At 39.7% G+C, this 12,826-nt stretch overlaps 2 protein-coding genes across 2 annotated transcripts in view; both read right to left on the bottom strand.

Moving 5' to 3' along the window:
• The window catches only part of xpnpep1 (X-prolyl aminopeptidase (aminopeptidase P) 1, soluble), a 51,114-nt gene extending 50,812 nt beyond the window's left edge, over positions 1–302 (bottom strand). The window contains exon 1 of the mRNA XM_057843540.1: positions 188–302. The gene's annotated coding sequence lies outside the window, so the exon portion shown is untranslated. The remainder of the gene's footprint in view (positions 1–187) is intronic.
• A 3,197-nt stretch (positions 303–3,499) lies between these two features.
• Positions 3,500–12,826, bottom strand: part of cusr (Copper-only SOD repeat protein) — a 30,104-nt gene continuing 20,777 nt past the window's right edge. The window contains exons 6-10 of the mRNA XM_057844260.1: positions 11,322–11,454; positions 8,217–8,331; positions 4,332–4,450; positions 4,028–4,111; positions 3,500–3,913 (exon numbers count right to left, since the gene is read on the bottom strand). Of these exons, the coding sequence (XP_057700243.1) occupies positions 3,816–3,913; positions 4,028–4,111; positions 4,332–4,450; positions 8,217–8,331; positions 11,322–11,454 (549 nt within the window). The 3' untranslated portion in view covers positions 3,500–3,815. The remainder of the gene's footprint in view (positions 3,914–4,027; positions 4,112–4,331; positions 4,451–8,216; positions 8,332–11,321; positions 11,455–12,826) is intronic.

Here is a 12,826-nt window from a genome sequence, read left to right as displayed (position 1 = left end):
CTAACGTCTTTAATAAGGAACAATGCTGGGTGTTCAAGTAACAGACATGCAATGTTCAAACATGTTGTTCATTCGAAATAAAAGAACGCATCTTCGATACGATTTGCTTTTTCAATAATTCAAACTCCAGCGCCGCTTTACGGTCAGATAACTCCACGCAGAATAGGTAAAAAAAATGAATACACACCCGTGTACTTTCGTCTTGTATGTGTGGTTCTTGTGTTTTATGGCAGGGTAAAAAAAAGTGTCAACAACAGGTTTGGTTTACTAACAGGAGGCAGCCATTTCCGAAGTGACGTAATTGATCACGTGGCTGCAGTTTCATCCACTCACGGTGGAGGGATGCAGCCTCGCCTCCTTTAGGGTTTCCTCCTCATCATGCGTGTATCCTGATGAAAATGTCTAATTTTTTTTGCCGTTTTGTCAAAATGGAGGCTATTTGTACTAGTCTATATACACGTGATGGACATAATTGTTGCTACTCCACTGTTATTGAAAGAAAAATCCATAGCAGTCACAGAAATAACTAAAAATAAATATTGTAAAATTGTCTGATTTTCACTGGTTCATTTTCATTGACCGTTGACAATCAGACGGTGTACATTGTGAATGTTTGGCCAACAGGATGATTAAAAAAAAAAAAAAAAATGACTGTAGGCTTCGAAAAAGTACCCCCTAACCATAAACTTCGTAATGTATTGATGGGACAAGGGGCGCGGGTCCAATTCATAGGAGGCCCGTCTCCGTCAAAGCTGACGGGGTGCAAACACAAAGAGCTTTTTCCGTTGAAAATTATTGTAAATAAATGCTAAAATCCCCGAATTTTATATAGATATGGATGTAAAACAGTCTCGATTCTTGGTTACAGTGGCGCCTCCAGAAATTTTTCATAGGGGGTGGCCAGATGGGGCCACTTAAAATCTTGGGGTGGCACACCAAAATTAAAAGCCATAATTTCAGGTTTTCATATTATTGCAGTAAAAAGGTCAGGGGAAAACTATCAGAAAGACTTAAGGACACGGCTACTGATATACTTTGGTATTGTGTAATATTTGTTGTTACTAATGATTTAATAGGCATAGTCCCTAACTGTCCAGTCAACATTTTGAGTTCCACAACAATTCTGTTTTATTGTGTTATGTATATATTAGGCACATTTGTACATTTAACAAAACAAAATCATTAATGGGGAAAAGCAGGTGCTGGCAGATTTGCATTTGGGATGAAATGCATAACTGATGTTACAAAAATTTAACGATATACTGGCAAGCGGGGTGACCAGTGGGGTGGCAAACAAATTTGGGGGCGCCACTGCTTGGTTAAAAAAATTAAAAAATACAACATACAGTTAGCAATATATACATCAAATAAATGCTAACTATGATGCTAGTCAGTAAGCAAATTAGCGGCCTCCATATCACAGACAAAGAGCTTTTTCCGTTGAAATTTCTTGTGAATAAATGCTTAAATCCATGTATTCTTTATAGATATGGACGTAAAACAGTCTCGATTCTTGGTTAAAAGCAAAAAAATGTGCAGTTAGCATTTATTTTACGTAAATTTGCGAACCATGATGCTAGTCAGTCAGCAAATTAGCTGCCGCAATATCACAACAAAAAGCTTTTTCCGTTGAAAGTTCTTGTGAATAAATACTTAAATCCATGTATTCTTAATAGATATGTGAAACAGTCTCAATTCTTGGTTAAAAGCAAAAAAACCCCAAAAACATACATTTAGAATTTTACGTAAATATTGCGAACTGTGATGCTAGTCAGTAAGCAAATTAGCTGCCGCAATATCACAACAAAAAGCTTTTTCCGTTGAAAGTTCTTGTGAATAAATACTTAAATCCCTGTAGTCTTTATAGATATGGACGTAAAACAGTCTCGAGTCTTAGTTAAAAGCAAAAAAAAACAGCATTTATTTTACGTAAATATTGCGAACTATGATGCTAGTCAGTAAGCAAATTAGCGGCCTCCATATCACAGACAAAGAGCTTTTTCCGTTGAAAGTTCTTATGGATAAATGCTTAAAACCCTGTATTCAAAGATATGGACGTAAAACAGTCTGGATTATTGGTTAAAAGCACAAAAAACATACAGTTAGCATTTATTTTACGTAAATATTGCGAACTACGATGCTAGTCAGTAAGCAAATTAGTGGCCTCCATATCACAAAGAGCTTTTTCCGTTGATAGTTCTTGTGGATAAATGCTTAAATCCATGTATTCTTAATAGATATGATGTCTTGATTCTTGGTTAAAAGCAAAAAAAACCAAACAAACATACATTTAGAATTTTACGTAAATATTGCGAACTGTGATGCTAGTCAGTAAGCAAATTAGCAGCCGCGATATCTCAACAAAGCTTTTTCTGTTGAAAATTCTTGTGAATAAATGCTTAAATCCCTGAATTCTTTGTAGATATGAACGTAAAACAGTCGATTCTTGGTTAAAAGCAAAAAAAAAAAAAAAAAAAAGTGCCGTAATCATTTATTTTGCGTAAATATTGCGAACTATGATACTAGTCAGTAAGCAAATTAGCGGCCGCCATATGTAAACAAAGAACTTTTTCCGTTGAAAATTCTTGTGGATGAATTCTTAAATCCCTGAATTCTTTACAGATATTGACGTAAAAAAAATCTCGATTCTTGGTTAAAAGCAAAACAAAACAAAAAAAACTAGCAGTTAAGATTTATTTTACATAAATATTTCAAATGTGCTGTTAGTCTTTAAGTCACTGTAGCGGCCCCCTTAGTACCGTTGAAAATTGTTGTGAATAAATGCTTAAATCCATGCGTACATTGGTTAAAAGCGGCGAGTATTTACCATTTGTGTTTAGAGTCTTTTACTACATTTTCATTGCCTCAAAATACTTCTTGCATGCGTTTCCCTCTCATACCTTTAGGCATCATTTTCTCTTGTAGCTTTGAAGCAAATTGTTGATGTTGACCATATAAGTCACATACAATATTTAAACCACCCTTATTTGATATTACATTTTTTTCTCAAGGCATCTTTAGTATGTTCTGTCTTAATGCAGCTAAACAAAACAAGCTGAAAGCACACGGTAGTACTTTGGTGTCAAATTCGCCTCTTGTAGCACATTTCGGTGTAGCATATTTTTGCAGAACACTTTTTCCTACTCCCGTCTCGTCCAGTCTTTCTTGTTCAATTTTCTTTTGCTGGTCGTTTTGTAAAATATCGAAAGTGCTTTCATGCTCATTAACATTCCTCTCAGTTTCAAATTGAAAGTGTTGAACAGATGACATGTTTATGTCGCTAGTCATACTCTGAAAGCCTGGCAGCATAACCATGTCACGCCACCCCACCCGCCCACGCAAATCATAAGTCCACAGTTTTACGGCACCAAGGTCAAAATGAAAGCATGTGATGTCAGTATGTAAAACTTTAATGAACTACAACTTGTCTGTCAGGCAGCGCAACCCCGCGGGCTGGATTGGACTATGCTTGTTCCTCTAAAAACATTGACACATAACATACAAACTTTGTATTTTATTTAGTTGAGTCTACAAACAGTATATACAAACACTTTTGCAGAAAAATGTATTGTGCATACATTAAGAAGTATAAGAATGTTCAAATGAACAGTGGAAAATACTGCAATAGTGCAAGGAAAAAAACATCAGAGATACACTTTGGAAGGTGAGGTTTGTTGAATGAGCAATTTTTCCAATACAAATCTCGTCTGGGTCAGGTGGCCACAATATGTTATGATGCACAAACACATTCGGTTTAACAACATACAAATGGAGGAGAGGAAGAGGCCTTCTGTGGCAGTAGGTGCCAAAGATACTCATGTTGTAGAATATAGACTGCTTGCAAGAAACATCAAGCTGACCAGAATGTTTGTGGGCCCCAGCAGTTCACCAGCGCTACTACTTCCATCATCATCTAGAAGATTTAGAGATGCATTTATTTATAAACACTTAAATTATTCAAGATGATTAATATTCACATTAAACATTTGAGTTAAACATGGGTATTTGATTGTAATGTATTACTTACCAGAATTGCATTCTTCTGACTCTCGGAATATGCCCATCATCTCACTGTTTCTGATAGAGTCCAAAAGGTTGTCACTGACATTCCCTGAGAGGAAAAACATGGTCAGCGACCTGTAGCGCTCACAGATGTACGACGGCTCAGTAGTAGTAACAATTCTTGAGAATTAGAATACAAACAAAATGTACTTTGTAGGAGATTTTTTTTCTAATGGGGGAAGTTCCCAACACAATTTTAAAGCGTCAAAAATCCTTAGTATATTTTTAACAGTGTTTTACATCTTAAATCATGAAACAAAACTCCGTACCTGATATCATGAAGCTTACTCGCTGGCATCGTCCTTCATTTGTGATGGAGGAGTTCAAGATGGTCACGCTTGCAGTTTCCATCCGCACAACATTAGCAATGCTATTGCGGAATGCGTATCTAGGGGGACAAAAATTTTAACTATTACTCATACATCATTCAATCCCTTTCATAAAATGTGTATTGAAGGGAATAAGTACCGTTCTCGCACACACCATGTGATTGTTTGCATTAGTCTGACACATTCAACTAACTATAGTTTAGGCAGACTTCACTCCATGCTCTTGGACACAGTAAAGTGAATCACCTTATCAGGGCTCATGAGGGAGAAATGGAAAAATGGTACCGTTTCTCGTAGGCACCGTCTAACTGTTTGCATTACTCTAACACACGTAATGCAATCAATCAGGGAATAGTATCATTTCTCATATGTACTGTAGGATTGTTTGTACTGCTCTAAAACACCTAAATAAATAGCACACCATAGTTTAATGAAAAGAAGCAGAATAGATACACAACGCCATCTTATCACAGAAGCCCAACGTGTTGAGTCACAAGCAAGTATCGCAATCTGTTCTCCTGGCCACTCCAAGGACAAAGAGCAGGGCGCTCTATTCTAAAACAAGTGGTGTCCTGACCAGCCAGGATAACAAAGTTGATAGCGGGCGCTTGGGACGTCAAGACCAGCGTCGGTCGGTGTGGCAACAACGTCCCATCCACGCACGAACCTAAACCGCCCAAAACCGGCCACAGAGGGATGATCTCGAAACAACAAGCCACACCTTCGGCCCGGCCCACTCCACCGCAGCCTTCAAAAACACTGGACACTGAGATAACAGATTTCGCTGCTTGGAAACTTTTCTACGTAGCCTTGTTTTGGATTTAGCATTGTTCCTCCGTCGTCTGTTTTTGCCTCGCTTTTGACCATTGTCGACGAATAAATTGTCAACCTGTTTTCCGGTAAGCCTTCTTCAAACTTTTGGAACATGGAGTCAGTACAAAGGGTTAACACAAGAGGTGAACGCGCGGAATTTCCACCTTCCCGGTTGGCACACGGAGTCGGTAAGCAGCGGAGCACCATTTTCGTTCGGCTGTCACAGTTTCCGTACGGCTTGGCCGGGGTGGGCGAATTCCAACAGTATGAAAGTGAAACAAAAATCAAATTGTGGTCCCAACCCTCTGTAGTTTTGTAACAACTTAATGCAAATCGCCTAAGTTACGTTGAAGGGAATAGTATCCTTTTCCATGTTTACTGTTTGACTATTTACATTACTCTAACACACCCAATATAAAATAGCATTGAAATCATACTTTAAGAAAACAAGTAGAATATATCTGAAGTATGCGTGGAGTTGGATTGGAATTTGCAGCGCCAAAACAACGGGCAGATAAGGGCGATAACTACAGGATGTCTGCTGACAACGGAAGCCCAATGTGCGTCAAGCAGCTGACTGAGTGAGATTGACACTGATGGAGCGAGACAAGCAGGGGATGGCCAACACATTTAAAAGCCTACATCTGGACCACCAAATCCCACCATCATCTCTTCTGGTAACCAACAATGGACAATCCAGAACAATGAAAAGACATCCTCTCCTCCCACAAGGAACATCTGATAACAGAGGAACCCGCGACTGAGAATTTGACACTCAGCACTCACGTGGCACCGAGGCTGGCAAAATCCTTAACTCTCATTGCCCTAACAACTAACACCCGAACTCTCCTTCGCAATCCACAACAGACAATAAGCCTATAAAAACGCCCCCCCCCCCCCCACACACACACACACACACTTCTTCCAGACCACAGTCGCCTCACCAAAGCCTTTAAAATTCTGAATGTTAAACTAATCGCTGTAATTTTGCTCAGGAATTTTTGTTGACCCTGGATCCAGCCTTCCTCTTTGTCTGGGTCTGTTTGCAGTTTTTGCCTTGCTGCCTGAGGGCTGTCAACTTGGAATACATTGTCAACTTGTATTGAGAAGCCTTTTTCCAGCTTTAAAATGGGAGTCAGTACAAGGGGTTAAAAACTAAGGTAAACGTGCGGAATTTGGCCTTTCGGCCGGGTCGTTGGGCCACCCCGGCCTGGGTTGTTGGAATTGCGCTAGCGCGGTTCCGGCGACCTGGCTGGTGTAGTTCCGGCAATCTGGCTACAAGGTCAAATTCCAACAACGTTCATATTTTATGAGCCTTTTTTTGTTTAGAAGAACCAATTTTCCTGTCATTAAAATTTAGCTTGTGTCTCATAGGGTTAAAAACAACATGGTAGCTTATCGTAGCAGTTTGGAACAGTGGGGAGAGCTCACGGATACCGCTCTTCAGTGGTTCACATCTTATTTACATGATAGGGATTTCTTTGTGTCAATCGGAAACCATGAGTCAGAACAAACCAAATACACATGTGGAGTTCCTCAAGGGTCCATTCTCAGACCACTTTTATTTAACATCTATGGGCTTCCTCTAGCTCAGATCATGGAACAGTATGACACCTCCCATCACACCTATGCAGATGACACACAACTACATTAACCCCACTTGATTAAAGTCCCCTAGTCTCCCTGAGTAAATGCATTCAAATCAATGAATGGATGTGCCAGAATTTTCTCCAGCTAAATGTGGGGAAGACAAGGGTGATCATTTTTGGGCCAAAAAAGGAAAAGTCAAAGATCAGCACACACACATTGGCACAATGTAATTTACGGGAACAAATCAAGTCAGAAATCTTCGCGTAATTATTGACTCAGATATAAAATTTGACAGCCATCTAAAGTTCGTCACTAAATCTGGCTATTAAATATAGCCAGAATTAAAGGCCTCTGTCTTAACAAGACATAGAAAAACGTATCAATACATTCCTTTATAGTAGATTGGACTATTGCAACAGGTCTTATAAATAAATAAAAAATGTCAGGAAGCTGCAGCTAGGACAGAATGCTCCTGCCAGAGTCCTTACAAATACAAGGAAACTGGACCATATTACACCGGTTATGACATTGCTACACTGCCTTCCAGTGATTCAAAGGATAGACTATAAAATACTACTGCTTGTCTACAAAACACTAAATGACTTTGGACCAAAATACACACTTGATTTGTTTGACCCCTATGAAGTATTTAGACCTCCAAGGTCGTTTGGAACCAGTCTGCAAGTTATACTGGAGTATAAGTCGAATTTTGGGGAGGTCATTTTATTTAATAACTCCAAACACATGAGTTATACACTGTTCCAGTAATAAAACAGAATACAGTGCTCAATAGGTATCTGTTAACACACTAACAGTTATTCAGATAACGATAAACGTTAACACTTTACAATAAGGGTCCCTTAATTAACATTAGTTAATGCATTTATAAACAATAATTCATGTTCAAGTAACATGACAATAATTCCTTTAATCCCTTATCTAACATTTATTAGTATATTAATTAACATGATTTAATGCATTAGTTAATGCATTTTAAAACAATAACTAATGTTTAATTTACATTATAATAATATAATTGCTTATCTAACATTTATCAATATATTAATTAACATGAGTTCATGCATAACCAGACAGTAACTAATAGTTTGGTAAAATTAAAAATATATAGAGGCCCATTTAGGGTTAGGGTTTGTTAACTTAAGCATTTATAATTTCTTAGTTAAAATTGGTCAGGTTGAATTTCACAATATTACATATTCTTTTAAAAGACAGTGTGGAATCAAGTGTAACTCCAAGGTACTTGAATTCGGAGGCAATTTGTAGTTCCTGTCCTCCTGAAAATACACCTGAATGTTTGAATGTACTGGATGTGTACACCAGGTCTGTGTAGAGTTATTTTTTTCTTTTTGTTAATTATCAAAAAATTCCCGAAAAAGGCTTAAGGGATGCTTTTACACTCACCTGCTGAAGTTCGCAACTATGGGGAAAGTTTGATCTGCTGAGGGAGATATGGGTACAATATTGGCACATGCAATGATGTCCTCGCCGTCCTTCAGCACCATAGCTCTGTTGACCACTGTAAAAACAAGCAACATAAATAACATCGGTTAAAGTCTTTTTTTTGTGCAGTTTATTATCACAATGTACCATATTTTATCTACCTTTTCATTTAATTTTTAACCTGTATACACCATTATTTCCTATAGTGTTTTATATTAGAATGTGTTTATCTTTGTTCTACGCATCCAGGTAGTCCCCGGGTTACGAATTCCGTTGCTACGCTGGCGACGGAACCAGAATTTCCGCGCAAGTCGGAAGTAACCTTTTAAGTACCCCTAAATCTCAAAATGACTATCCGAAAACATATTATACATCATTGTACTGTCCTCTCAAAGACATTGGACCTAAAGGCTGATTTATGCTTCTGCGCAGCGGTGACACCAGACTTAAGCGGTCAACGCAGAACCGATTTACGACCCTACGCCGTAGCCCGACGTGCACCTCCACAAAATCCTGACTATCCGTCACGTCAACGCGTGGCGACGTTACGTCATTGGACTTATTTGTCCGCTCAGACTTGTTTCAGGTTCAGCGCAAAATCAACGCCATTTACAAACATTCTTGCACTACACTCAAAAATGGACCAAGCCGACGAGACGATCTTCGAAAAGGTCCGCAAGTACGACCACCTGTACAATGTTTGTTTCTTCAAGGCATTATAAAGATTGCCAAATGGCAAGCAATTTGTTAAAGGAGATTGATGAAAATACAGGGCTAGAGGTAAGCGAATGCATAAAGACAATGGAAGAACCTCCGAGAGAAGTATGTGCGTGTTCGGAAGCGAATGGCCACATGAAGCGATTTGGTTGGTGCACTTTACATTTATTTTGTACATATTTCCGCTGTGAGATTTACATTTACACTTCAAGTATGAAGAATAAAGCACAGGTTTGGTGTCAAAAAGTGTTTTGATGTTGAATTTTCAATAAAACACAGTTTAAACACTTGATACATCATCACTGATTGAGAGTGCCTCGGTACTTTTATGATAACATGTTTATCATCCAGTTCCATAGCCGCCAGAAATCTGCTATGGCTTCCCACTGGCTGGTTGTAGGACACAGCAAGAAAAAAAAAAAAAAAAAAAAAAAAAAAAATCGGGCTGGAAGGCTGTCCACAATGCTTTGAAGACCTCGGACAAAACGCTGGACACAGTGCTCAACGCCAGTTTGAAGCTAGCCGCCATAGCTTGCTGGCTTCCACTCGAGGCTAGAATTCGTAATGTGACTGCCTGTCTCTGCGGCATCAACAGTCAGACAGACCACCTCCGCAACAGTCTTCTGAGTCGCCTACGCCTTAACATTAGTATTTGAACAACATTTGTTTTTTAATGTTGATGAGCTGAAGATCCACATTCAAACGTTCATCTACATTGCCATTGCTGTCTAACCGGAAGAAACTAGAGGAATTTAACAAGTCCCCCAAAACCGTACAAACACAGCAGCACCCCCCCTCTAGTGGCTTGGTGGTGAATTACAGAGCAATGCGTTCCCTTGACGCAGAACTTCGAATGGTCATAGACGACGGGGTCTACGCAGTCCCTACCCGTCACCGCAACGCAGAAGCATAAATTTGGCTTAAGTCATAGCTAGACAGCAATGTAATCTTTCCCCTCTCTCTCTCCCTCTCATTCGGCTGCATGACTTCTTCATGGGACTTCTTCCTCGTGTTTGCGCAAATGCGCTCTTCCTCATGTGTGCGCGTGCGTTCTTCGTCTGCGCAAATACATTCTTCGTGTGTACTTGCACTCTTACTTGCATGCGGTAGTACTACCCGCTTCAGGCTTCCTGCGCCAAAATAAAAGCATCACATAAAAAATGTCAACATTATAATCTTACTTATCGCAAAGTTAGAACTACCTTAAAATCATTTTCGGTTACTAACATTGGCGCTCGCCTCTGGAATGCTATTGACCCAGCACTGACCAGCATAGGGTCACCGACTGCCTTTAAAAGGATATACAAGGACAGTATTCGAAGTCGCTACCATGATTGACCTTAATACTATAAAACTACTGCCACACACACGGACACAACATACAGTAGTGTTCCCACAACAAATAAATGATAGGAATGTCAGGGGTAAAGATAAAGTAGTCACAGCATAGCATGCCCTAAAAATAAGCCCCGTAGTAAATGCAGAACATTAACTGCTGACTTGCATGCTGTCCACTTGATTTGAACTGTAACAATTGTGTACAATGGAGTTGCTGAACTGGTTGCCGAGTTCTCTGGACAGAACTCTAAGAATTCTAACTTGACCTAAGTGTTTTGTCCAATCAATTACTTTTGGGTAGAAGATTCATGTGAAGACAAAAAAAACAAAAAAAAAAAGCTGTTCATGAATTGCAATGTATAATGCTACCATGTATTGACTGTGCGTCCTTGGTTGGTTGAAGGGGACGGGACTTGACAAGCATATGCTTCTCCCATCAGCCCTAGTCTTTTTTTCTCGGTTTTGTTTCTTCGGGTTAATCATATCACAAAGCTTGTAACTGCAATGATACCGATGATGATGACAATAAATAAATAAATAATCAAATACACCTTTTGCCAAAGGTCGGAACACTCATATTAATAAAAAAGTAAAAAAATAAAATACTGTGAGGTTCAATACACGACTAGTGAAAAAATAGTGGACGCGACTCCGGCGTCGTAACGTCGAAATCACGAAAATTGTAACCCCGGGACTGCCTGTATTCCAATTTTACTGAATGAAACATTTACATTTAAATGTTGAAAAACTGTTTAAACAGACATATCTTGCTCAGAGGAATGAAATCTTTCTTGTTAAACTTGCCCTTAATACCTGTAGTAGTGTCTCTTCTCTGGAAATTGTCAATTAATTACTCTGGTGTATGCGTGGGAGTTAATTGCAAGTATAGAAGACAGCTGTCAACTTGTTGTATTGAAGGCTTTCTCAATGGCGTCATTTTCAATGACCATTCTTATTTCTACTAAACAAGTGTACAGTCATGAGGACTGCCATGCAAGTTTATGTGATCACCTGTGAAATCCCCAGAAAGCTGAATGATGCTATCCGTATAGAGCTGTTCCCTCCTTAGGCTGACTGGGCCATGTCTTCCTGAGAACTCCCCAGTCACACAGCTAAGTTGGTAGTCAAGAGAGCAACTGGAACTCTAAAAAGAGTGATTTGAATTGTTACTAATAAAAATGGGGCAAGTGACTTATTTTAGTAATTTAAAAAAATGTCCACATACAGTGGGGCAAATAAGTATTTACCGGTAGTCAACCACTAATGGTGCAAGTTCCCCACTTGAATATATAACAGGCCTGTAATTGTCAACATGGGTAAACCTCAACCATGAGAGACAGAATGTGAAAAAAAAACAACAACCAGAAAATCACATGTTTGATTTTTAAAGAATTTATTTGCAAATCATGGTGGAAAATGAGTATTTGGTCAATACCAAAAGTTCATCTCAATTCTTTGTTATGTACCCTTTGTTGGCAATAACAGAGGCCAAACATTTTCTGTAACTCTTCACAAGCTTTTCACACACTGTTGCTGGTATTTTGGCCCATTCCTCCATGCAGAACTCCTCTAGAGCAGTGATGTTTTGGGGCTGTCGTTTGGCAACACGGACTTTCAACTCCCTCCACAGACTTTCTATGGGGTTGAGATCCGGAGACTGGCTAGGCCACTCCAGGACCTTGAAATGCTTCTTACGAAGCCACTCCTTTGTTGCCCTGGCTGTGTGTTTGGGATCATTGTCGTGCTGAAAGACCCAGCCACGTCTCATCTTCAATGCCCTTGCTGATGGAAGGAGATTTTCACTCAAAATCTCTCGATACATGGCCCCATTCATTCTTTCCTTTACACAGATCAGTCGTCCTGGTCCCGTTGCAGAAAAACAGCCCCAAAGCATGATGTTTCCACCCCCATGCTTCACAGTGGGTATGGTGTCCTTCGGATGCAATTCAATATTCTTTCTCCTCCAAACACCAGAACCTGTGTTTCTACCAAAAAGTTCTATTTTTGTTTCATCTGACCACAACACATTCTCCCAGTCCTCTTCTGGATCATCCAAACGCTCTCTAGCGAACCGCAGACGGGCCTGGACGTGTACTGGCTTCAGCAAAGGGACACGTCTAGCAGTGGAGGATTTGAGTCCCTGGCGGTGCATTGTGTTACTGTGGTCCCAGCTCTCTAGGTCTTTCACTAGGTCCCCCCGTGTGGTTCTGGGATTCTTGCTCACTGTTCTTATCATTTTGACGCCACGGGGTAAGATCTTGCATTGAGCCCCAGATCGAGGGAGATTATCAGTGGTCTTGTATGTCTTCCATTTTATAATAATTGCTCCCACAGTTGATTTCTTTACACGAAGCGTTTTACCTATTGCAGATTCAGTCTTTCCAGCCTGGTGTAGGTCTACAATTTTGTCTCTGGTGTCCTTCGACAGCTCTTTGGTCTTGGCCATAGTGGAGTTTGGTGTGTGACTGACTGAGATTGTGGACAGGTGTCTTTTATACCGATAATGAGTTAAAACA

The sequence above is a fragment of the Corythoichthys intestinalis genome, chromosome 8, assembly GCF_030265065.1.
Source record: "Corythoichthys intestinalis isolate RoL2023-P3 chromosome 8, ASM3026506v1, whole genome shotgun sequence".
Lineage (NCBI taxonomy): Eukaryota > Metazoa > Chordata > Actinopteri > Syngnathiformes > Syngnathidae > Corythoichthys > Corythoichthys intestinalis.
The sequence above is the reverse complement of the archived record's forward strand: the minus strand, read 5'-3'. Positions and strand labels throughout refer to the sequence as shown.